Source organism: Octopus sinensis, linkage group LG13, assembly GCF_006345805.1.
Source record: "Octopus sinensis linkage group LG13, ASM634580v1, whole genome shotgun sequence".
NCBI lineage: Eukaryota > Metazoa > Mollusca > Cephalopoda > Octopoda > Octopodidae > Octopus > Octopus sinensis.
The window spans coordinates 68927091-68953886 of record NC_043009.1 but is presented as its reverse complement, the minus strand read 5'-3'; the positions used below and the strand labels follow the sequence as shown (position 1 = coordinate 68953886).

The following is a 26796-nucleotide window of genomic DNA, read 5'->3' as shown; positions in this document are numbered from 1 at the left end:
GTGTGTGTGTGTGGCACCTTGGGCGAGTGTCTTCTACTGCAGCCTCGGGTCGACCAAAGCCTTGTAAGTGGATTTGGTAGATGGAAACTGAAAGAAGCCCGTCATGTTTTTGTGTTTGTACCCCCACTATCGCTTAGCAACCAATGTTGGTGGTTTACATCCCCGTAACTTAGGGGTTTGGCAAAAGAGACTAAAAGAATAAGTACTTGACTTACAAAGAAAAACTCCTGTTACTACATGTCGTTCAAACCCAAGCCCTGCCTTTTTTCTCACTTGCTTGAGACGGTTAGATGACCTGTTGCATCGTCTTCTGTTCTCTGCTGTCTGTGTTTCTATTCAGAATTACAACAATCTTTCCTGGCAAGTCGAACTGCTGCAGTCTTCCAAATTGCACTGTTTTTATTTTTAGAGGGTTTGCATGGTACTTCCGCTTCACATGCAGCCCAGGTGGCACTGAAGATATTTTGAAAAACAGTATTGACGTCTCCTGAATAGTAAAATTCAAACCAATTTGGGCATCGTAACTCCTTACGGTAACAGTTCCAGTCTAAGCGAGTGGTTTGAAGGTGGTGGTGGTGGATTTTCTTGTTTCTGCCTATAAGAGACAGATTGGCAATGATCATAGCATGATCGGAGTCACCTAGAAGTTCCTTCATTGCAACACCAATAACAGTTTCAGGAGTGATAGTAAAAGATGGTAAAGGCGGCGAGGAGCTGGCAGAATCGTTAGCACACCAGAAGAAATGCTTAGCGGTTTTTCATCTGCTGCTACGTTCTGAGTTCAAATTCTGCCGAGGTCGACTTTGCCTTTCATCCTTTCGGGGTCGATTAAATAAGCACTAGTTACGTACTGGGGTCGATATAATCGACTTAATCCGTTTGTCTGTCCTTGTTTGTCCTCTCTGTGTTTAGCCCCTTGTGGGTAGTAAAGAAATAGGTAAAAAGCAGGTCCAAAGTGTTATTACTTCTTGTGGGGGAAGTGACTACTTGGGACCAGTTTCCATCCAGCACTCCATCAAGGGAATTGCCTGTGCTTTGTGGCCAACAAAAAGTTTCCCATTCAATTTCAGGGTAGTTGAAGTCACCAACAATGAAAATACGAGTGGCTCTTATATATATCTAGAACACCTGGCATTACAGGTGTTCTAACAGCAGCAGCTGTGTGGTAAGAAGCTTCCTTCTCAACCACATGGTTCCGGGTCCAGTCCCTCTGCGTGACACCTTGGGCTAAGAAAGGTGTGACAGTAGTAGTGGTCATGGTTGTAGCAGTAGAATATTATGGCAATGATGATGATGATGATGATGGGTCAGTTGTAGTATTCAGAGAAAACGAAGAATGTGGATAGTTGGACGGTGAAGGGCTTTTCATTGCAGAGTTTAGTAGGTCATCAGTTTAGTAGGTCATCAGCTGTGCTAGTTTTGAGGAGTGACCCTACTGCTGGTCATGCTGTTAGTTGAGTAATATATCTTTCTAGAGAATTCCCTTGGGAATTTTATGACCAGCTTGGGGTCATTTTTAAAAAATTCATTTTTGTACTTTGTTGTTTTGAGAAGAAACCTAACTTCAAGCAACTTTTTACAGATCAATTTTTAAACACTATTTTCTAAACCTGGCAAAGTATGTAAGGGGATACAAATTTTGATTTTGCACCTCTGAAAAACTTTAGGGGTTGCAAGTGCACCACCAGCACCTCCTGTTCCCAGATCCTTGCTTCTAACTGCACACAGCACAAACTCCCTCACCAGGATATTACGCCCTCTGACCCACAAACATACTGTTCCCTATTTCCCAATTGTATCACTGCTATAAAAGCCCCCACTCCTCTAAAAATAGTTCCTTGTATACCACCTATACTCAAGCTTACCAAAAATATTAACGGTTATTCCCCCCCCCATCCTTTTGTCGATCCAACTGCATCTTCTCCTCCCCCTCCAAATACAAACTTAAGTCAATTTTGCGAAGTACACCCGCACAGGTTTCATTAAGCAAAAAAATAAAATCCTTGGATTTTTTGTGTGGAATCAAGTACCCTGACCTTCTAATGTGCCACAAACACCCTATATTTGTTCAGGAAAAAGTAGGGGTGGGAAATCGGAACTGGTTGTTAATTATTGTGGGAGACATTCAGCACCCAAGAACCAATCTCAAAATCCCAGCTGTCCCCAGCAGGGTGCAGTTTTTGGGTCTTGCTCTTCTCTCATGTCATTTCCAATTTCTTTGACATATTTCTCAAGCTTGGCTGTTAGGGCTCCGAGTGCCCCTACAGCTGCTGGCCCCTTCCATATTTTTGCAAATAATGGATACAACGCTGCATTAACATGTAAAAATATTTAAAATTTCTGGCGTTGATACATTCGACTGAAAATTCTTCAAGGTGGTATGGTACCCCAGCATGGCCACATCCTAATAACTACATCAAGGGAAAATAAAAAGAATTCTGGCATCGATACGTTCAACTAAAAATTCTTCAATGTGGTGCCCCAGCATGGCCACAGTAAAAAAATTTGAATTTTCATGCATTTTAATGAACGGAATCGTAAATTATTAAGAAGTGAAAATAACACAAAAGTGAAAAAAAAAAAAAAATATAGCTTTAATTTCGTTTCGCCTAGTCAGTGCCTGTTCCGTATTTTACCGCCAACTTACTCGTTGGTGAAAGAAGCACTTGTTTTCCTTTGCAGCAACGATGGCCGATCCATCAACGTCTCAGGTACGCTCACAATATAATATCTATACTTTCTTTAACGGTGATGGTCATATACATATTACCTGTGTAACATATATAACAACATTAGCCTACATAATTTTTGTAGATGTGAATGTAAGCAATACACGTTGATCTATGTATATATATCTGCATGTGTGATCGTCGTCTTGGGTCCACGTGTTGAGGGCAACGAAGATCTGTTCCCGCAAAACTTAATTCGTTATTTTATTGGAGAAATAACACTCGTGTTTCAAATGTCTCATTGCGATTTAGTTATTGTGTCTAGTCTGAAATGGCGAGTGTTTCTTGCCGAACACACGAACCCAACGTGGTCAGTGTTGTGTGATGAATAGGAAAATGTAAACATCGCCAGGTGCGCGGTCATCACCCAACTTTTGTTTGGATGTTGTCCTTCGAATATGATCAGATGTGGCTTTATATCGCTGCTGTTGTCTTTAGATTGAACTGTCTGTGATCCTACAAGTTCTTGTGTATATTTGGGAAAATAAAAGTGGAGAAGTTTCTTGTCTTGATCAGCCCACCATAGGAAATCGACATTGCATGTTAATGAAACACTCGTTAGTTACACATGGCTCCCACTGCCTATAGTGGTGAAGTTGCATCCATTATAAATGATACTTTGTGTAAAGATAGATGGGTTGAACTCGTAAACTGATATTTCAATTCTTGATTGGAACAATCTATTTCATTTTAGTCTTCAACTTGATTGAGAAAATCATAAATCGTATGAATTTAGGTTTCCCCTCTGCTGAAATATTAAATCTCAGCAAGAAAAAACCCCCAAACCCCAACATTTTAAAAAGGAAAATCCATTACTCGTTAAAAAGGATCGAAATTAGAAGAGAAAAGAGGACTCCGTAGTTATGGATTAATAATTGAAAATAGAAATTTAGATCATTCTTTCTTTACTTCTTCATTTTTAACTAAAAAAATATTTAAAAACGTTGATTCATGTTATTTCAGAATCTTTGAACCGCATTCCTTCTCCCATAATAAACATGGTTCTCCCTACTTTGTCAGATAGGTAGGCCCATTCTAAACTGACCAAAATATTCTATTAATATTCTATCACGAACATCATATCTTTCTGTTTCTCATGACCAAAAAGAAAAAAATCTTCAGGTTTTATATTTGTATAAGCAAGAAATATTGTATTCAAACGAGTACTTTTTACACTATAATGATCCAATATATTTGGTTAGTTAAAGCACTAGAATATTTAAAATTCGATTACGTATGTGTTATAGATAGGATGTGCAAATAGCCATTGTGCTATTAATCTTTTTTGCAAAATCTGATAATCCTATTATCTGCTGTTAAGGATAATTACATTTAACTATGTATTAACTCTCTCACACACATTTGTGCCCTTTGACGCAAACACATGTTCACTTGTGAATAAGATTCCTCACATACAAGGATTGGTTGCATGCTTTTGTACGTTTTACAGTTGGCAGGTTTTGTTGTGATTTGTACTTCACAGTTAATAGAGACCTACTTAACATACTGTTCAGTCGTCTGTAAGGTAACAGCAAGAGGTGTACCTGGCTGAGTGTAAAGGGTACAAGACAAGAAACTCAGAGTTCCAGCTGGTTATATCTTTGTACAACATCATATGACCATCACATCTAAGCCTGAACTGCCTCATTTCATTCAGCTGGGTCTATGAACTGCAATGTAGAAAGGATTCACTGTAAAATAGCCTCGTCTTTGATTAAACTTTTTTCTTGCTGCTGATGATGATAATAACACATCTGAAATACACCTGGTTCTATCATTAAAAAATCTTGTTTAAACCTTCTATTAGAATTCTATGTTGGAACTTTTTGTCTACTAGATAAAAAATAACAGGATCTATGTATATATACATTTCCTTGGCTGCATTCTTCTGAAGATGGGCGTTTGCACTCAAAATATAAAAGTTTAAAAAAAAATTTTCTGCATTCTGAAAAGGTTATTTTCCTAGATTACCACCAATTCTCGATTGTTTTGAAAACCACACAGGTAATGTGTTATGAGACAGAATTATGGTGGTGAAGGGCTTGAGTAGCAATGCAGAATTTAGCATCTCCAGTGGGTATTTATTGAGAAAAGTCAGACCTCATTAGGCTGGCTTACTCTGAACAAAGATATTGCTTTGGTGGTGCCTCTGCAACTGAATTAGGACAATTTCTGTTTAACATATTTTGCATCAAAGGATCAAACAAATATCCTCAATGGAAATTAAAATCAGATTAGTAACTCAGCAGATAATTCTCACCATGATCAGTCACACACACACACACACACACACTCTTTTTAATGTTTTATTTTGTGTTTGTTTTTTTCACAGTCCAACTATTTTTAAAACACTTGTTGCAGAAATTGACAATTCCAATGAAATATTGCAGCAGCACCACAGTGTTTGGTTATTGTGCCTTGCAGAGTTAGTTTCAACTTGGTTATGCTGTTCTTATAAAACCCCAGTAGTTTAGTCATTCTAAACTTCTTTGCTCCTGAAATTGTTTGTTCTGTGGGAGATTTGTCTTCTCATCTGTCAGCATCTGGAGATAAAAAACTTTGACCAGAATTAACGATTGTATTTTATTTCCAAATTTAATACAAACATACCATCAGTTGCTAGAACCCACCTTTTATATAAATGGTTGCTATAGGCAAATGAATGGCTAATGGGGGAAATTATTCTTTCTGACTGGATAAATTCCTCATTCACAGGTATATATGCAAAAGCATTTACATTGTTTAATTAGATAAAAATACATTAATGGTGCGTCTTTTAGTCCAACTTGGCAACGTTACTCTTTTCTGTTATGTACCTTAAGCAAGGTACATAACTCAGGCTGTCTCCGTGTTTGCCTGACCAGTTTCCATTTTCACTTCACAGCTTTTGTCTTAAATGTTTTGTTTCTACGTAAATATTGTTATTGTCATAAATGTATCAGCGTAATGATTTTTTAATGATAAACTCTGTTTTGTATTTTCTTTATTTAGGCAGATCTGAAACCCAAGGCCATCTCGTTGAGTGATGTTGTGGTTGATGTTTGCTTCAACCCAGTGAAAGATGTTATTGCAGCAGCTCACATCGGAGGAGACGTCTCTCTGTAAATAACAAAAATTCCCTCTCTCTACAAACTTTCGCACTTACAACACTTATTAGTCATATTTATATTTATCTGCCATATTGGTTTCATGTTTTGGCTCAAGGCCAGCAATTTCGGGGTGGGTGGTGGGTGGTGTGTTAAGTTGATTACATTAACTCCAGTGCTCAACTGTTGCTTATTGACCCTGAAAGGCAAAGTTGAGCTCAGGGGGATCTGGACTCAGAATGTAGAGACATGAAATGCCGCTAAGCATTTTGTCCGCTGCCTCATATTGGTACACTGCATTACAATGGACATTTAATTACCTCTGTTGGTTTAATAGCAGACACATAATAAGTATTAAGACGTTTACTGCATTGCACCTGGAACAAATGTCTTTGAGTTGACTTGTGTCTTGGGATTGAAAGTTTGTCAACAGAAACGGTTTGGAAGCCAGTCATGCATGCATGTGTGTGTGTGTGCTTGTCTCTTCTTGTCTTCACATTTACCGTATCTTTGCCATAGCAACATTAATATGTGTTCCACAGCTCAGAAATTTGATGTTTGAGGACTGATTGAATAAAATTCTTTACTTGGAAGCTAGTAAATCTTGGTGTCAGGACAGGAATCCATCTGTGGAATGCTGGTTCCAAAAGTCTTTGAAATCAGTAGTTACCTATGAGATGCAAACTGTACTGAAAGAGTTCTTTTTACCCATCATTCTGTCAACTCTGGCACGACCCTGGGTTTTATTTTCTCTCCTGCTAGCTTCTATACTTGTGTGTGTGTGTGCTTTTTAATAGAATTGTATCAATTTCTCTGTGCCATTTGGCTTCCTTCTGCTGTATTTTATAACAAACTAGCTGACCCTGTGCTGTCGAAAATGATGGCTAATTGTTGCATTTTATATATAAATAAGGTACAAAATAATCACACATACAAACATTCACATACTTTCCTTGTACGCGCACACACATGCATATACTCACACAGAGTTGAAACACTGATTTTGTTTCACCCCTTCCTTCTTTATTCATCTATCACCCCTTCCTTTCTCTCACTCCCTCTCAGTCAGGGCTATTACTCTCACTACTTTTCCTTCACTGAGTTACTATTGTCTCTCCTCCTCTGCATCTTAACGTGATTCTGGACCTATATATATAGGCGAGCGGCGAGCTGGCAGAAACGTTAGCACGCCGGGCGAAATGCGTAGCTGTATTTCGTCTGTCGTCACGTTCCGAGTTCAAATTCCGCCGAGGTCGACTTTGCCTTTCATCCTTTCGGGGTCAATAAATTAAGTACCAGTTACACACTGGGGTCGATATAATCGACTTAATCCGTTCGTCTGTCCTTGTTTGTCCCGTCTGTGTTTAGCCCCTTGTGGGTAGTAAAGAAATATATATATATATATATATACATACAAATATGCTCATTATTATATTAGGAGATGACAAAGTAAACACCTAACAATTTGATAGCATGTCTTTCATCTTCCTGTAACTCTAGTCTCCTCCACATTTAATGTTTCCATGGCAGTGTGAGTTGAGCAGGGTTTGAAATACAACTTGTGTTTCAATGAACATGTATCTGTCTACCAGTAGTGTGTGAGAGAGAGAGAGAGAGAGAGTTGCTACTTAGAATCTGAATATCAGTAAATATAGTTTAACCCTTTCATTACTATGTTTCTGTTAACCCGTACTGCCTTTGCTTCTGTGTTCTGGCATCACATAAAAAAGCATCTGTGCCAGCACTACATGAAGATCCTACATGTCATTGCGCCACATGAAATGCACTCATGCTGGTGTCACATGAAAAGCACCCAGCACACTCTGTAAAGTGGTTGGTGTTAGGAAAGGCATTCAGTTGTAAAAACCATGCCAAAAGCAGACAACTGGAGCCTGGTGCAGCCCTCTGGCTTGCCAGGTTCAATCAAATTGTCAACCCAGGCAAGCATGGAGAGTGGACATGAAATGATGATGGTGGTGGCAATGATGACAGTGGTGTTTGGAGCAGAAATTAACTGGGAATTTTGATAGCTGGTTTTAATTTAGAATGCTTTAAAATAGGAAATCTATGTCGTAAAAGCAAGGGCTGTCTCGGGTGGTGTTGGTATCAAAAGGGTCATCACTAGGCCATAGTATGCCAGTATCCCTCAACAGCAATTTGCATGTACTCCATCTCTTGATCTCACCTCAGAAGATGTCTTTTGTTCTATCTGCAGGCATTCCTATGCAGTTGAAGGCGACAACCAAGATCTCCTGCTGCTGGAGCACCACAAGAAGTCATGTCGATGCATACAGTTCTCGTCTGATGGCACCATCTTGTACAGCGGTTCCAAAGACAAGTCAATTGCAGCTGTGGATATGAATACTGGTGCTGTCACCTGGCACAACAAAACGGCCCACGAGTAAGTAATTATGGACATCACATATAATGTTGCTAATTTAGAACAGCTTAATCCACCACATTACTTTTACCATTGCTAACCATTTAGATTTCAGTCATTTCAAATCATTGGTTTCAAGGCCAGCAATTTCTGGGGAGGGGGATTAGTTGAGTTCATTCAACTACACTCATGGAATGGTTGGCGTTAGGAAGAGCATCCAGCTGTAGAAACTCTGCCAGATCAGAATCGAGTCTGGTTCGCCATCCCTCAGTCAAATCGTCCAACCCATGCTAGCATGGAAAGTGGATGTTAAATGATGATGATGATGATGATGATTGGCCCCAGTGTTTATCTTGTATTTATTTCATCATCCCTGAAAAGATGAAAGGCAAAGTTGACTTTGGTGGAATTTGAACTCAGAATGCAAAGATGGAGGAAATGGCAGAAAGCCTCTTGCCTGGCATGCCAAAGATTCTGCCAGCTCATTGCCTTTCAGCCACTTTGAATTCTTGAGATCAGTTGTCTGTTGCAGACATGGTTTATCATCAGGTGACCTACACCACTAATAAAATTAGAGGTCATTTTTTCCATTGGCATGGCATTCAGCAAATCACACAGATTACAGTTGTTCCCATGATTGGTCTCTAGGGTTCCTAGTTCAGTTGTTTCACTTTGTTTAAGGGGCTCAACAGTACAGGGGCAATGCAGAGGCCTGCTTCCCAATCATGGTTTTGGGTTTGGCCCTATTGTGTGGCACCTTCAGCAAGTGTCTTTTACTATGGCCTGAGACTAACCAAAGCCTTGGAAGTGGATTTGGTAGATGGAAACTATGGAATCCTGTTGTATATATATTCTTGTGCTGTGCATGAACAGTTTTTTAAAAATATACTGGATAGAATATAATAATTACCATAAATCAGATTTTTCAAAATAAATTTGCAGCTAAAAAATGTTGGTTGACTCATAAACCAAGGTAAGTTTGAAGGATCGAAGATTCCATGCGAATAGCAGCAGGATTTGCAAAGATAATGATGATGTTCAAATGTTTACACTATATTCTACATTGATTTGTATGCTGGAAAATATGGTATTAATTTAACCAAAACGTGTTGTTTTTTAATGCTAAATTCATATTCGATAAGTAATTCTATTGCTTTGCAAAAATTACATTCAAGAAATTACGATAATGCTTTTTAATTAAGACACAAATTCATCACTTGTGGTTAGGGTTGAAAACAGACCCACTCCAACCAGACTTGCCTGTACTCCATCTCTAACTCACAATACTTTCCTTTGACGATCTTTTAATTAACATAATGTTTCTAAAAAGAGCAACTTTTTCTTCATTTCCAGGTCAGCAATTTACAGCTTACTTCTGTTGGGTGACCATTTTCTGGCTTCTGGAGATGATGACGGAACTGTTAAGGTAACTTACTGTCTGCTACTAATCTCTTATTTAAGAGACTGTTTTGATGTTTTAGCCTCACCTTCTCTCTTACTGATGAGATAAGAAAGTAAAGGTATTTTAGGAAAGTTGTTTTATTTTGTCTAAAACTATCTTCATACATTTCTGCAATAGGTTATTTTTAGGTAACCACAACCAACTATTTGTGTAATACCATTTTACACCAGACGTGTGTAGCCACATCATAACAGAATACAAAATCTGAGGAATAGCAATGGGATTATTCCTGCAATTGTACTTCTGGGAATGGTTTCTTTTGCTTAGATACAATGCAGACTTTATTTGTGTGGTTGAATGGTGTTACTGTTTTTGGTGCCACAAAAAAAAAAAAACCCAGTCAGCAATGATTGAGTTTTCAGTCCATGCAACAGGGAGTCTGGTGTTAGGAATGGCATTCGGCCGTAAGAAGCCATGCCAAAACCGTCCCTGAAGCCTGGTTCAGTCCTCTGCCTAGCTAGCTCCTGTCAAACTGTCCAACCATGCCAACATGATAAGTGGACATTAAACGATGAAGATGATAAGTACACATTGTAAAGTGGTTGGTTTTAGAGTTAGGGTCTCCAGCTGTAGAAACAAAATAGTGCCAAAACATACAACCGGAACCTCATACAGCTCTCTGGCGTGTCAGTTTCTGTCTAACCCATGCCAGCATGGAAAATGGACGTTTAATGATGATGATGTAGTAATTATATTTTCTTTTCTTTCTGTTTTATCTCTTCCTTTCGTGTAGGTTTGGGATCTAAGGGCCAAAGAAGCATCCATGGAATTAAAGTGCTGTGAAGAATTCATAAGTGGCATGGCCATTGACAACGACCACAAAATTCTGTTGGCTGCTTCAGGTGAAGGAACTCTTACGGCTCTGAATGTGCGTCGCAAACGGCTGGAACTTCAATCTGAGCTTTTTGATTCTGAACTGTTATCAGTTGCCATAATTAAGGTAATTTCGATTTTAATTGGATGAAGACACATCAATTGTTTTTTCTGTTGTGAGTTTTTGTAGAGCTTTAGATTCGATATCAGCACATAATTTACCAAATCCAGAGATAGAGAAATCAGAATTAACAAGTTTTCACTGTGTGTGTGTGTGTGTAATATAAGAGGTGATGACGTGATATAGCAGAGGTCATTACGTTAGGACATTAATTAGATTGAAATGCTCATTCTTCTGTGAACAGACTTCCTCTTGTCCTAATGAAACCTACCAACCAGCTGGTTAATCCATCCATTTTCTCTGCTCATTATTCCTGGGAGAATCGTGGTGGGGCAGAATCTTCACGTATCTCCTTCATAGTGTCCAATCAGAATCAACTGTCATCACACACTTTCCTACTGGATTCCTAAGCGTGACTAAGATTATGGATGTCATCCAACCATCTCACCCACGATCCAACCTTAGGTCTCCTGTCAGTTGGTTTGGTGTGAAGATTCCATCCTGTGAATCTTTCCTGCAACATTCTAACCATTGTGTTCTTCTACAGGAATTGAAACCTTTCACTCTGGAGAAGAAGCAACTCAGCTTGGAGAGGTTCCCTGATCTAAAGTGATTAATTTTGATTTAATTCTGTGCTTAAGCTCCAAGTTCATCGCCCCCCGCCCCCTCTCTCTGTCTGACTCTGGAATCAGGCTAAGTAGTTTCAGAGAAGGAGGAAGATGTCACAGTCTTGTGGATCTTGTACACTGTCAGCACAAGAACTCAACTACTGCTGTGTATTAAAAGATTCGTATTTCACTCTCTGTGATTTCCGACCTCCATCAGGACTGTGTTTAATATCTCAGACATTTCAGGAATTGTGAGGGTTTATAGTGCTGCCATTCTCTTCTGGTTTCTGTTGCTTCATGGAGACCAATGCCTGAACAGGTGCTAGTTTGATGAAAGTAACTTCCTCAGGAAATAGTTTATCCCACAAAGTCTCATACTTACCTCCCTTACAGCTGTGAGAGGCTGATGCAAACAGATTTTAGTTTCTCGCTCAGAAATACAAAGGTGGGGTCCTTGTAGTGTCTGTGATTCTATCATCTTCCTAGTCTGTGATTCTGAAAGTTGATTGCTTTTTTATTATTATCATTATTATTAATGTAGAATGGGCGTAAAGTTGTTTGTGGCACTGGAGAAGGAGTCTTGAATCTTTTCAACTGGAGTGAGTTTGGAAATCTCTGCGACCGATTCCCAGGTCATCCGATGTCCATTGATTGTATTTGTCCCGTTTCTGAAGACATCATTTGTACTGGTTCCCTGGATGGAGCTGTCAGGTAAGTTGGTCTAAATATAGCTCTTTTGTCATTAGTAGTGGAAATGGTATTCCTTTCCCATGGGACAAGTGGTTTGGGGAGTCGTGTGTCAGTCGTTGTAGAGTTGTATGAATTCTCAGTTGGAGTCAAGTGTCAGTTACATGTTAGAGTCGCGTTCGAGTCACAGTCAAGGTAGACGGTTCAAATTGGGTGTCTTGCAGAGCTATCAGTGATAGCATGAAAGACGAAGCAGTGTATTACCATTCTGGTGCAGGAGAGAAACACTGTATCTGATTCCAAGAGAATATTGTGACTACTGGAGTAGATACAAAAGCTACAGTCAGAACAGTGGCTGCACATTGTAACTGTGCAAAACACCACATCATAAGAGACATCCTGAAATAATGCGGTGCCATCTTTAAAATATGCTTGAATAAAAGACAATCACGACTGAAATGCCATTGTAACCCTTGCCAGATTCTTCTGACTTCCAGAAGCAGACAGAATTTGGAGAGGGTATACAACAGGCTAAGACTGCAACACAGCACCAGGGCTTTCTAGGTACCAAATCTCTCTCAGATCACACAATTATGTTTTAAGAAGGACACATTTGGATATTATGTAGGGCTGGGGTTCTCAAGACTGACGAGTATCTTGCTTCTAAAATATGTTGGTGAGGTTTAAGTTCCTTCTCCATCTTCATCATTGAACAAACAAAATAGTTTGTCTCCAAATAATTCTCCTTTTGTTCTCCATAATGTTGCACAAATTTACTTTAATATCTTAATTGTATTAAACACGGCAATTTGCCTGCCCTTTTTAGTCAATCGACAATGTAGTTTCGCTTTCATTCGTGAGTATCTGGGGTGTATTCTTCTTAAAGGTCATGACTGGATTGCCTTTGGTCTGTTTGATCAGAGCTGACTTCAGGTTAAATATAACAGCAATGACTCTGAAATTTTGTGGGAGGGGATAAGTTTGTAGCATTGACCCTTCTCAGTATTCAGCTGGGACTTATTCTATCAACCCTGGAAGAATGAAAGACAAAGGCAGTCTCAGTGGAATTCAAACCCAGAACTTAAAGATGGGCAGAACACTGCTAAACATTTTGCCTGGTCTGCTAACAGTTCCACCAGCTCTGTATTAAAGTGTGTAGAATGGTCCTCAAAGAGATGGAGATATGGCATACCTGGCCTTACAATCACCTGGGCATCTGTATGCTGTGGGTCTCCTTGCTCAGGGCTGACCTAGGGATACAATAACAACCACTCTCCTCCTTACAAACCTGTGTATCATTAAGAATCTCGTTATCTCTCCCTCCCCCCCCCCTCTTTCTTTCTTGTTGTTTGTAAAATCTTGAAATCTGTTTATAATAAATGACTTTTTTTTTCTTTTCTCCATTGCAGAGCTGTACATATTTTACCAAACCGATTTCTTGGAGTGCTTGGCAGACATGCTGACTTTCCAGTGGAGAACTTGAGTTTGTCTCGAGACAAAAAGTTCCTGGCTAGTTGTTCTCATGACCAGACTGTTAAGTTTTGGAACCTCGACATTTTGTCAGACGTTGAGGTGAACATCCAGGAGAAAGCCAAGAAATCGAGTCGTCTGAATCCGTTGAACAAAGAAGACGACTTCTTTGCTGATTTTGGGAATGAGCTTTCCGTTAATACTTCTGTTAATCCTGACAGCGACAGCGAATCCGAGAGTTTCACTGATATGAGTGACATTGAGAATGCTGGCGGCGAAAATGAGCAGAGCGGAAAGAGAAGAGCCAGGGAGACGGATGAAGAGTCTATAGAAATTTCAGACAGCGACGAAGATGACATTAGTGATGATGACGTTATTAATATTGATGATGATGATGATGATGATGACGATGACGATGATGATGCAGGTGGTGATGACAAGAATTCTGAGGCCAAGGATATGCAAGCTGATGCTGAAAAGAAAACTTGTGAAAAGAGTGAAGATAAGAAACCAGACACTTAATAACGAAAAAGGCAAAAAAGTGTTTGTTGTTGTTTTGCTAAAGAGACAAGTGTAAATGTGTAAAAAGTGGGGAAAGTTTGAAATGTGAGAGGAAATTAAATGTCGTTTTTGATATTGCTCATTGTTTGGAGGTTGTGTGTATATATACATACATACATACATATATACACATATATATTAATCAACATTATTATCATTTTAACATCTACTTTTCCATGCTTGCATGGGTCCAAAAAAAAATATATTCAAGCAAATTTTCTATGGCTAAATGCCTTTCTTGTCACCAACCCCTCTCTTGTTTTCCAAGTCAGGTAATATTTCTTTCCCCCCCCCCCCATGGCTGGACATGTTCTCATAGGAGAGTGGAACTGAATGTCACTGCTTGTATGAGGGCGACATTTGTTTGCAACTATCATGTGATGTCAAGACAAACACCTACACACACACACAATGAATGTTCTACAGTTTCTATGAAATCCACTGACAGGGCTTTTACAGTTCTATATTTAAGAGATGAGGAATTATTTACATTTGATGGATATTTGTCCTCATTTTGTTTGTTGTTAACACAACATTTCGGCTGATATATCCTCCAGCCTTCATCAGGTGTCTTGGGGAAAATTTTGAACCTAGATTCTCATTCTTAAGGTATTTTTTGATATCATCATCATCATCATTATTCAGGTCACTGCCTGGAATTGAACTTGGAATCTTGGGGTTAGTAGCCCACGCTCATAACCACTACGCCATATGCCTGTGCATATGAGTAGTAATAATAATAATAACATCAAGAAACACCTTAGTAATGAGAGCCCAGGTTTGAAATTTCCCCAAGACACCTGATGAAGGCTGGAGGGTGTATCAGCCGAAACGTGTCAAATATTCATTATTTACAAATAATGACAGGGCTTTTGTTTACAATTTGTGTGATATCAAAGTAAAGCGAAACACACACATTTTTTTGGTTACCACCTGCCAAAATTCTCTCGTAAGGCTTTGGTCAATCTGGGCTGAATATATTTGTCGAAGGTGCTGTCTGGTGGGACTGAACTCGAGGCCATGTGATTGTGAAGCAGACTTAGTAACCACACAGCCATGCTTGAGCCTCGAACCAGACAAGGCTGCATGGTTAAGAAGTGTGTGAGAAAACAAAAGACAAAGACAGGTGAAGGAACAGCAAGTATTAGTTTGACGCTCGGGAAGAATGGAAAAGTCTTTGACAGAGAGGGTTGAGAGGAATCAAAATGGAGAGAAAATGAAAAAAAAATGAGCAGAGATTAACAGTTCAACAAGATGAAATGCGTGTATATATATATATATATACAGACATATATACACACGTAGATGGGCTGTCTCCAAAAAGTGTATACACACATTGAATAATTATAAGAAAATTTCTAATGCTATTGTGGTCCAGTGAATTTCTTTGTCCAATCCATCTGTTTGGCAGAATAGGCCCTTACATTAATTTGGTAGTGTGGGGTTGCCCCATATTCTTGGATCTAAAATTCCACACCTACAAAGTCTTATTGAATATCATCTGCACATCTGACCAAGAACCACTCACAAAAACTCCACTCTTCAGTGAGAACATGGACTATTCTTGGAACGTAATTTTTCCAATGACCTCACTTCGAAATGCAACAGATACTTCATTTGAAGGGGAGTCAGTTTTTTGTGCCTTAGTTTACTTAGCCGTGTCAAGAAATAGGTTGCAAGTGATATTGTTAGCTGTAATAGACCAGATTCATATTGAGAGAGAGAGAGACACACATCTTCGTTCCACTTAGCACCATGAAAGTGGGAGTTAAATACCAGTTCTTTGAGACTCTCCAGCGAATATAATTCGGTTATGCTGCAACAAGTTCCTTAGGATCATCATTTAATGTCCGTTTCCCAGACCAGCATGGATGGGACAGTTTGACAGGAGCTGGTGGCTTCACCAGATTTTATTGTGCTTTGACATGGTTTCTGCACCTGGATGCCCTTCCCAATGCCAACCACTTTACAGAGTGTATTGGGTGCTTTTTACATTGCACCAGCACCAACAGGGCCACCAAGAAATTTGCAAGACTAATAACTGCTCAGTTGCTTGCGAGGGTTCTGTTATCACCTTGGGTCTTTCGCCCCAACTTATTTGTACTACAAAGAAAATAAAATCTTTTCAATATATATTTTCATAGAATCATGGTTTTCTGTAGAGTGCCTTCCTTTATCCTTTCATGTTGGAATTCATGAAATTATATTTTTAAACTGAAAATCTGTGTTGGTTTGATGTGTGTCTTTGAGCAGAATTTCATCTGCATTTTTAGTAATCATAAAAATGATAATGTTGAAACAGTGGTGTCCAAGAGTTGCTGTTTTCCTGAATATCTTTCAGAGTAACTATCCCTTTGACATACAAACTTACTTGAATGAACAGAATAAAGCAATTTCTAAGGAGAATTGTAAACACAACTCCCTTTGTATAGGTGTAGGACCACATCTGGTTATCTTGCCATTCGTGACAAAAACGAGGCCATGATCATACGATTTTATGGTTTTCTGAGTGGTTTGTGTCCTAATGGTCTTCAGATTTGTTAACTCGTTAGCGTGCAGATTACTCTGTTAAATGTTATGCTTATTTATTCACATTGTTTTGAATTAATCATGCATTATCTCGTGGTTCTGAAATTTCTATGTTGTTTATTTTTAGAATGACATTGTAGGATAGGTGTGAGAGGCTGGATCTGGCCAGTTTGAACATAAAATGGATAATATTTGGGCTGTGTATGATCAGTTTAAATGCTAAACAGAGAAGATATTTTACCAAATTCCACTGAATCCATCTCAAACTCTGTCTTGTAATCATACTGCCATGATTTTCATCATAATTTTTTATTCATCTTCTGAACCTTTTTGACAAAAACCTATTTGAAGGACAGCAGACCATCCTGGGGCATCACCTTCGATTGGTTTTTCTTTTTTTCCAAGTCTGGTACTTACTCAGTTGGTCTCTTCTGCCAAATCATTTGGTTATGGGGACATCAACAAACCAGCACTGGTTGTTAGATGTACACATATACATATATATATTATGAATTCAGAGCAGCCAACTGGCTCCATGCCGGTGGCACGTAAAAGGGCACCATTCGAGCATGATCATTACCAGCGTCGCTTTACTGGCACCTGTGCCGGTGGCATGTGTAAAAAGATTCGAGCGAGGCCATTGCCAGTACCACCTGACTGGCCCCGTGCCGGTGGCACGTAAAAAGCACCCACTACACTTAGAGTGGTTAGCATTAGGAAGGGCATCCAGCTGTAGAAACTCTGCCAGATCGAGTGGAGTCTGGTTCGCCAGCTCTGAGTCAAAATCGTCCAACCCATGCAAGCATGGAAAGCAGATGTTAAACGATGGTGATAATGAATTAAGGCAGCTGTAGTAATGTAAACATTATCAGTCACACACATATTATAGTTTGTGTGTTTTGTTTTAAATTCTGATTTGGTGTGGGATTATCCTGCAGCAAATGGCTGTTTAAACAAAACATTCTATATGCAACTGATATTTACATGCATATACATACACACACACATATATATATATTTACGTAGACATACATATGTACACAGTTTCTGCCTTATATTCCCTTGTGGTTTGGCCAGGTCAGGGTTGGCCTTGGTGTCTTGCAGTGGAATTGAACCTGCTATCATGGCTGCAAAATGCGTTATTCAACCACACAGCTATGTCTGCATCTAAATTAAAATCGTCCATCAATGTTATATAAGAATTGTTTCTGTTATTTTCCAAAGACCATCAGCTTAAGGAAATTTAGTTATTTCACAAAACCAACTCAGAATTCTTGATTATTTCCAAAATTGAAATCCCTGGAGAATATGCTTTATTGGAAATATAGGTCAACTCTTTTGCGACCATATTTTTCAATGAAATACTTAAGTTATTTGGAAACAAATGAAGAATTGAAGAGTTTTAATAAAATAACTTTTCAGGATTGTTATTGATGTTTGGAAAAGAACTGAATGAAAGTTTCCTTACATAAAATTGATTTATTTAAATACGAACCCTTTAAAATAGTCTGGCATCAAAAAGGTTAATGCAATAAACAATATTGGCCCAGAACTACATTTATGTTAACCCCTTAGCATTTGAATCAGTCAGACTTGGGGCCCAAATATTTGACTTGTTTTATGTTCAAACTGGCCAGAAGCAGCAACAGGAAACAACCACATCACTGAAATCTTAAAGCTATCAGACTTGGGCCTGATTAATTGCAGACAATGAGAATAAATAAACTCAAGCCATTTGTGTATCGTGCTGAAAATGCATCAGATGTCGTCTGCAATGAAGTAGCAGCTAATTAGCATAAATTATTCATTTGGTCTGGAAAAGTCAACATTATGTTGTTATTGGCTAATATGTACTTTCATCATCTCGCCATGAAAATCTCTGCATGCCACTAAATGGTTAAAACGCAAATTGTTGATGACTACAGCAGAAGAGATGTTCATCTTTCAGAATAAACTGGTTTTGATCTATGTTCTGTTTTTTTCTTTTTCTTATTCTGATGAAAATGGCTGATGTATGAGACTCTCGAGTCCTGGTTCACGAGACAACAATGGGCCATAAGTAAGTCAACTTATTGAGGAAACAAGCGTATGATCATAGACAGTCCAGTCATGACCATCTCCTCCTTTATTCAGTTACTTTATTTTTAACTAATTTATGCCAATGTTTTCCCTTCTTTTTCAACCTCTGGACATTACTATCTCAAGTCCCAGGACTCATAGGGTCAGTGATCTAGTTTCCCAAGACATAAGGGACTGAGATCACAGCATAGCATTCCCCCTGGATGGGATGCCAGTCCTTTGCAAGGGTCACTCCTTTACAGCTGAGTGGACTGGGGCAAGATGAAATGGTTTTAATCACATTATTTTGTAGCTTTGAGATTTTTATGTGATTGTTCATTTTTTGAATGACATTGTGTGGTAGGTGTGAGAGACCAGACATGGTTGGTTTGAGCATAGAATATTTGGGCTGGATACGGCCAGATTAAATGCTACTGGGTTCAACTGGACTGAGTCAACTAAAAGAATTTGCAATCAATATTTAGACAGATCACTATACTCTCGGAGTGGTTGGCGTTAGGAAGGGCATCCAGCTGTAGAAACTGCCAAATCAAGATTGGAGCCTGGTGCAGCCATCTGGTTCGCCAGCCCTCAGTCAAAACCGTCCAACCCATGCTAGCATGGACGTTAAACGATGATAATGATGATGATGGCCAAAGCACACACTTTGTCTTGCAATGAATAAGTTACATGGTGAGTGAGTGTTGTGTCTTATCTTAAATGTGGAGGGAAGTGTGGTGTTCACATTTGCTCGCGAAAAGCCAAAAGAGACCCTCAAAGGGAGAGCGGGGAAGACTCGGGGCTGAAATGTATTTTGCTGTAGGTCTGCTTTATTGGGGCCAATGCGAGGGTTGAACAAGAACATTGTTTCTTAGTTGACAATTACACCTGGTATGACATCATCATCATTTAATGTCTGTTTGCCATGATGCTTGCAAGGGTTGGACAGGAACTGGTGAGCCAGGGGGCTGCTCTAAACTCTTCTAGATGGTTTCTATGGCTGGACGCCCTTCAGTGAACAAGGACAGAAGGGAGTTGTTAGGGACTTAACTCACGTGCCTTTAAGGCCTCATGGTTGCTTGGATAAATGGGTCTTCTCAAATACATCAGTCATCTTGGTCCTGTCATTTCCTCAATAGTGTGCAATATCTGAAGGGTCCCATGTCATTCTTTTCCATAGGTTCCCTCCGTTGGATTGTCAGGAGTCTGATGTATAAAGTTTCATGTCCTTGCAGTGTTTTGCTGAAACGGGTTATCCGTCTCCAAAATATCCCAACTATTAACCCCACAGCTGCCAAGAGTCCAAGAAGAAGCATAATGCCTCCAGCTGGGGACATACTTAAACAGGCCACTGACTCATCTTACCAGGTTTTCCCGGCCACACTGCAGCACTAAGTTCAAATTCCGCCGAGGTCAACTTTGCTTTTCATCCTTTCGGGGTTGATAAATAAAGTACCAGTTACGCACTGGGGTTGATGTAATCGACTTAATCCCTTTGTCTGTCCTTGTTTGTCCCCTCTATGTTTAGCCCCTTGTGGGCAATAAAGAAATATATATTGACTCACTTTGGGCAAAAAAATCAGACAGTATAAGTGTTTGATTTGTAATATTAATTTATTATTAACACACTGTTGTGTTGTTGAAAACTGTGTCTTTGGATTTGCTTCAGTCATATTCCTGACAATAACATTTGCTAATTTTTATTTAAGTGTTGTTACACCATGTGGGACAAAAGTCATTTTTTTTTTGTTTGTTTCTTGCTGAAATGTAAAGTGAGGATATTGCAAGCGAGAGGTGTCAACTGGTTGAGTCCATCAGAACAATAACAGGATTAACAACAACAACAACAAAAGAATGAAGAAAGAAAACAATTTAACATCTTTAAATTGGTCTTGGATTAAATGGTTTTTAATTATGCAGGAATGCAATGAGGGCGCTTCAGTAGAATGAAGCTAAAGACTGTCAGACATAGAGGAGCTGTTGGAGCCAGCATCAGCTTTTATCCTGTCCGGTGCCGTCCGTTTAGGACAATGGTCACCCACAAGATAAGCTCAGACTTTTGCTGGACATTATATGTAGCATTCTTTACGATTTTCTTTTTTGGGGTTTTTGTTGCTTTTTTTTTTACTGGGCTTATTTTTTCTTTTTCTTTTTTAAATAACTCTTGCTTTCTCATTTTCAATTTTCTTTCATTTATTCTCTCTTTTGATAATTACTTTTTTAAATGTATTTTTATTTTAATTATTACCATCAATATAATCTTTATTTCATTATTTCATTGCTTTGGTCAAAACGTTTTTTCTTTTTTATATTTAATTTCATTTTTCCATAATTATATATTTTTTTTTTCTCCCTGGCAACTGAGCAAAGAATATATTTTGCAATTTTTTTTTATTCCATCCCAGTGTTCTTGTTTGGTTGCTTTTTTTTTTAAATATATTTTTCTCTCTTTAATCTTTAAATCAAAAGAAATTAAAGGAATCTAAACCAAAATTCTGACAAGATTCACAAAATTTGCCATGCCATTGGAAAAAAAAAAGAAGGTGGGGAGGGAGCAATCTTTGTCTTATTTATATTTTTCTTGACTGGCATAAAAACCTTCCTGGTCAGAAAGACACAACATCATTGGCCACAAGAGGGAATTATGTGCTGAATTTTTGAAGAAGGAAATATAATGTTATGATCACTTTCTGGAAACTTAACAAAAATAAAATAAATAACACCAAAATTTGTGCCAAAGTAAGGTTTAAGTAGAAAATTCCAAGCGATGGGAGAGAGTCACAGGAAAGATTTCTACAGAAATTTTGATTTTTGACTTCATTTCAAATTCAGTTCATATATATATTATATATATATATGCACACACATTCACACACACACGCACATATATATATATATATATATATATATATATATTCATACACATGTACAAACTGTATTCATATATATATATATATATATCTTTTTGCTTGCTTTATTTCTTTAACATTTTAACTTGTTATATTTTCCTTTCCACCCCAAAATCATTATCGAAATAGTGCACCCTGTTCATCCATTTGCTTCCATGATCACCATTCTAGAATGAGTGGTGCTTGTGGGATTTTAAGCAGGATGGCAGAAAATGGTGCTTCTATAGTGGCCCCTCACTCACCCTACAAGAGGACCTCAATCCTACTAAACGCATCAGCGACCTAACAAAACAATGGCCAAGTGCCACGGTAATGTTACCCCTGTTTACAACTTTCAATGGTGACCAACTCCATTATGTGGCCCACACCTATGGCTAGTTAGATTGCCCCCGTTTAAAAGTGTCACAGACTGTGCAGAGTTGGTAATATGACACAAATCAGCCACTGGTCCACCTGTGGCCGATTGTCCGATATCCTATAAATTTGGCCATCATCATCTCCAAGTAGTGCCATCGATCAAAGTATCAATTAGAGGCTTTCAAGAATAAAAAAAACAAAAAACAAAAATGGTTAGCTAACCCCACTATCATCATCATCATCACCATCACCATAAATGTGTGTGTGAATACCTGTTTGTTTGAGTGTGTAAAGTAAATTTAAAGTAACCTAGAGGAATTTTATGTAAATGCATCGTTACCTGTTTATGTTGGGAAAAATAAATGAGATTGTGTTTCTCGCTTTCTCTTATTTTTCTTGGGATGAAGAGAGTTCCAAGATGTCTTCACATCTGCTCAATGTTCCATGGGCGAAAGCAGAACAACTGTGGTTTAACTGCTTTAAGAACCATTTAAAATTTCCTAATGCATGTTGTGTTGTGTATGAATATGTATATAAGAAAATATCATGGTATCGACCTGACTATTGGAGGTTATACATTGCTAGTCACAATGCACTTCACATTTTTTTAGCATTCAAATGACCCCCACCCTGCTGGCTAGGCAGGAAGGTCAACATTCCCCTGATAGGAAGCATATTCCATGACAGGGTTACCTACTTACAGCTAAATGGACTGCGGCAATGTAAAAGCAAGCATTTTCGCTAAGAACACAACATGTTGCCCAGTCTGGGATGCAAACCCATGGTCTTGCCCCTGTGAGTGCAACATCCTAACCACTGACCCACACCATATTATAATATAATATGTGTGTGTGTGTGTGTCTATGTTTCAGAGCAGCAGCTATCTATAAATTGCAGTTTCTTCACTAAAATATAAAATAAAACTGTCTGCCTCACACACACACACACACATATATAACACATACATAGAAATATACATATTTGCATGTGTTTACACACACATATACACATATGTTTATCACTTCCCAACTGTGTGGTTTCTGGTTCAGTCCCACTGCACAGCATCAGGAGTGCCTTCTACTATTGTCTTTGACTGACCTTAAGTCTTGTGAGAGAAGTCACACACACAAACAAAGGTGTTGATATTTCAGCCACATCTAATTTGATGGCTGATAAAGAAATTTCATTGTATTGTTTGTTTTCACTGTTTCTACCTAAATTCACCGTGAACACACACACACACATACACTCACTCTCTCTCTCTCTCTAGTTTACTGTTTCAGTGAGAATAACTAACATTTAATGTCAACAGTTAAAATAAGGGTTACTAATAGTTTTTTGATTGGAGATGTAGGTCTCGGCAGGGTTTATAACACACCTTGTTTGCTTGGTGACACAAGGCATTTTGTAAAAATCTGCCGAGACACAGGTTTCCACAGCAGGAAACTATTAATGGCTTGTATCTTTATACACTGTGATTTACACACACACACATTTGTGAGTTAAAATAAATTGCATGGATGATAGTTTGAAAGCTATGTTTAAGTAAATTAAGGGAATACAAATGATACACCAGTACCACTGCACATAATCTCTACGGATTAAAAGTTCTGTGGATTATCAGATTAGATTTGTTGGCATAACAATTAAGTATGAATGATATCTTGATTTGAGAGAGATTATGCATGCAAGTCTGCATGTGTTAATACATGTTCAATATGGATAATTGACACAGGGTTTGTCGCTGTGCTAATTAGATGGTTAATGACTCTGACTAACAATGAAATGAATCATTAATCTCTCTTCTCAATTTGCTGAGTAATTTTTTTTTCTCCTGATTGCAGAACCAAATGTACAACACATTTTATACACATACGAATGCACAGGTGTGCATGTATAACATTCCCAGCAGAGATCACCTGATTTCAGCGGAATGGTCACAGCTGGATTGATAGAGGTCAGATGCTGACATCCCACTGAATCTGGTATGCTGAACATTCTCAAAGTAGTGGATAAGTAAAGGGGGTCAACATTAATTGCTCATATGATTGCACAGACACACACACACACACATCAGTGCTGTATTAAGCCACCTCCTATGGGAGCTGGCTTAATACAATATGCCTTGTGTCTCCAAGCAAACAACAAGATAACAACACAAACCACACACAAAAAAAAAACCCCTCCTTTGTTGCCTTCAAAAGACATTGTTCTCTCCTGTGTGTTTCAAATCATCAAATTACAACAACTAACAAAACAAACACAGCAGAGAAACAAATACTGCTGATGTCAGTTCAACCAAGACGCGAGAAATGTGGTTCCAGACCCGCCCCCACCATTAATACAATATTTTGTGTACAAATTTACATGCAATGCTGCAGTTGTGTGTGTGTGTGTGTGTGTGTGTGTGTGTGTCAGTTGGTTTGTATATATGTTTAACGGTATCTCGTTGCTTCTGTTTAGCACACAACCGAGATATTGACACTGATGGGACGTAAGGGGACAGGAATTGGCTGAGGCAGGCAAGAGTTATGCTCCTTGACTGAGGATACAGTAAACGGTGAACTGATAGATACACACACAAGGAGAGAGAGGGGGGAGGGTGACGATAATCGATTGTTATCTTATTACAAACTAGCACACACAGGGACAGAGGTTATCAGTGAAGTGGAGACGGTCAGAGGGGCAGACTATGTTGACAAGGATAAGAGAGAAAGAGTGAAAGCAGTGAGGAGTTGGTGGTGGTGGTGGTGAGCCGTGAAGAGAAGACTGCCATTCGCCTTCGGAGTGTGGCCATGCTGGGGCACCACCTTGAAAAATATTAATGGAACAAATCGACCCCAGTACAAATTTTAAGCCTGGTACTTATTCTATTGGTCTCTTTTGTTGAACTGCTAGGTGAGGGGGACGTAAAAACAAAATGGACACTGGTTGGAAGTGTGTGTGTGGGGGACAAACACAAAGACATCATCATCATCATCGTTTAATGTTCGTTTTCAATGCTGGCATGGGTTCGACAAATGTATACACACAAAGGGCTTCTTTCAGTTCCTGTCAACCAAAGGCACTCACATGGCATTGGTTGGCCCAGGGTTATAGCTGAAGACACTCGTCCAAGGTGTCACGCAGTGGGACTGAATGCAAGACCACATGGTCCACATGGTTGAGAAGCAAGCTGCCTGACCACACAATCATGTCTGCACCGAATCAACAATCAAGGTCAACTCTGCTGCTATTCCAAAGACAAAACCTGTGACCATTCCTCATTATTCTCCTTCCCTTTTAAAATTCAAGGGCCAACATCCCAAATCATGCCTATTGTAGGGGTTCTCTGTTTGTACAAAACCATTCCTGCTACAACTCTGCAAACCATTTTAAACTGTTCCGGTGACTGTCCTCTCCAGGATTCTAGAAAGGTAAATTATTCGTTTGTTTTTGCGTGCAGAACCATGGCAGAAATACTGAACCAACCAAACTTGTGTTTGTTGTTCAAAGAAGAATAAAAAAATATTATAGCCTTCTTTTGCACTTATTCCTGGGAAGAATAGCCCAAGGTCATTCCTTCTAATTGCTTTCTTTTTTCCATTCTTCATTTTCAGTGAAAGCAAATGAAGAACAACAACTGATTAAAGAGAACAGTTTGGTTAGCAGCAGGTGTTGGTGTGTGGTCTTGAAATGGACAATGGAACACTTTGGACATTGCTTTTAAAAGAAATTCTTTGGTAACAAAGAAGAGAGAGAGAAGAAAAGGGTATGAAGGTTTGGTTCTCCAATTAATCCGATGGTAAAGAAAATAAGAACAAAACTTAAAATTCAAAAGCATGCATGCATGGTTCCAACCAAAAAGGATAAAATACTGCTATTTTGTATGTAAGAAAGAAGGAAATAAAAACACCAGCCAGTCAATATTACAATATGACAGGGGGGGTAGGGGAGGGCGTTTAGGGGCGAGGGGGGGGTTAAGATAAAAAATAGATGAATGCATGCGGATGTTGACGATTTTTTTCCTTCCTAATGGAAATTAATTCTGAAAACATCAGCAGCGGGTTCGGTTTGGACACAGAGTTTGGTCCAAAGGTAGGCGCATAGCTTGGTCCTTCTAGAAAAGGGACATACAAACTTTGGTTCCTGGGGATGGGAGAAATGGGTATTTTTAAAAAATGTGTTTGGGTTAGAGGGTGCACAGGTGAATATTTAGAAATTTCTACTGTTGTCCTCATCACAAAAACTTTTGGAGGAAATAAATAACAGCAACAATAAAATAATAATAATAATAAATAAAAACAAGAACAACAACAACAACATCAACAAAAAGATACATATTTTTTTTCATATTTACAGGATTTAGTGACATTCTGGCTTGAAACAAAAAAAAAAATATGAAAAAGTAAAAATATTCATTCCAAAGTGGAGGAGAAGAGAAAATAAAAATTAAGAAATAAAAAAGTGTAAAAAATGTCTACAATAAAGGGAAAAAAACATAAATAAATACAGAAAATGTTGTAAAGTGGAATAAATACCAGGAAACTGGATATAAGGATTTCTCACAAAGGCATAAAAGTTTTTTAGGGGCGATTAGAGTTAAGGGTCTTGCTTAAGGGATCAATGCAATAACTGCTTTAGGAGGCAAAACTTGAAACCCAGGGTTTATAAAAATTCCAGAAGCTTATAAATTTGGTTATAAGGGTCCTGGAGGAAGAGGGGGAAGGGAGAGACAGTAGAGATTTCTTTTTTACATAAGTTGAATTTTAGCCACACAGTAATTTATAATTTAAAAATATAATAATAATAATAATAATGATAATAGTAATGTCCAGCATAGGTACAAGGCCAGGAATTTGGCAGAGGTGGGTGGGGGGGTTAGTTGATTTACCAAACCCCACAAGGTAAAAGGCTGATCCTGTAAGGATCTGAATTCAGAACATAAAAAGCTGAAACGAATGCCATAAGATATTGTCCGATGCTCTGACTCAGTCAATCTAAATAATAATGGCTGGGAGAAATATTTCTAGAAATTCAAGAGATT

The 26796-nt window shown here is 38.6% G+C and overlaps 1 protein-coding gene across 2 annotated transcripts; it reads left to right on the top strand.

The window, feature by feature from the left end:
* Positions 1-2617: 2617 nt before the first annotated feature.
* On the top strand, positions 2618-24174 carry LOC115218416 (WD repeat-containing protein 55). 2 transcript variants are annotated; one of them, XR_005001752.1, is made up of 8 exons: positions 2618-2711; positions 5721-5830; positions 8031-8216; positions 9549-9621; positions 10391-10597; positions 11741-11910; positions 13296-13937; positions 24152-24174. XR_005001752.1 is itself a non-coding variant. In XM_029788217.2 (7 exons), the coding sequence occupies exons 1-7, from the start codon at positions 2688-2690 to the stop codon at positions 13876-13878; spliced, it is 1353 nt and encodes a 450-aa protein (XP_029644077.1). In that variant the 5' UTR covers positions 2618-2687; the 3' UTR covers positions 13879-14108. The 2 variants fall into 2 exon arrangements, 1 of the variants encoding a protein (XP_029644077.1); XM_029788217.2 differs by lacking the exon at positions 24152-24174 and having other exon boundaries at positions 13296-14108.
* The last annotated feature ends 2622 nt before the right edge of the window (positions 24175-26796 follow it).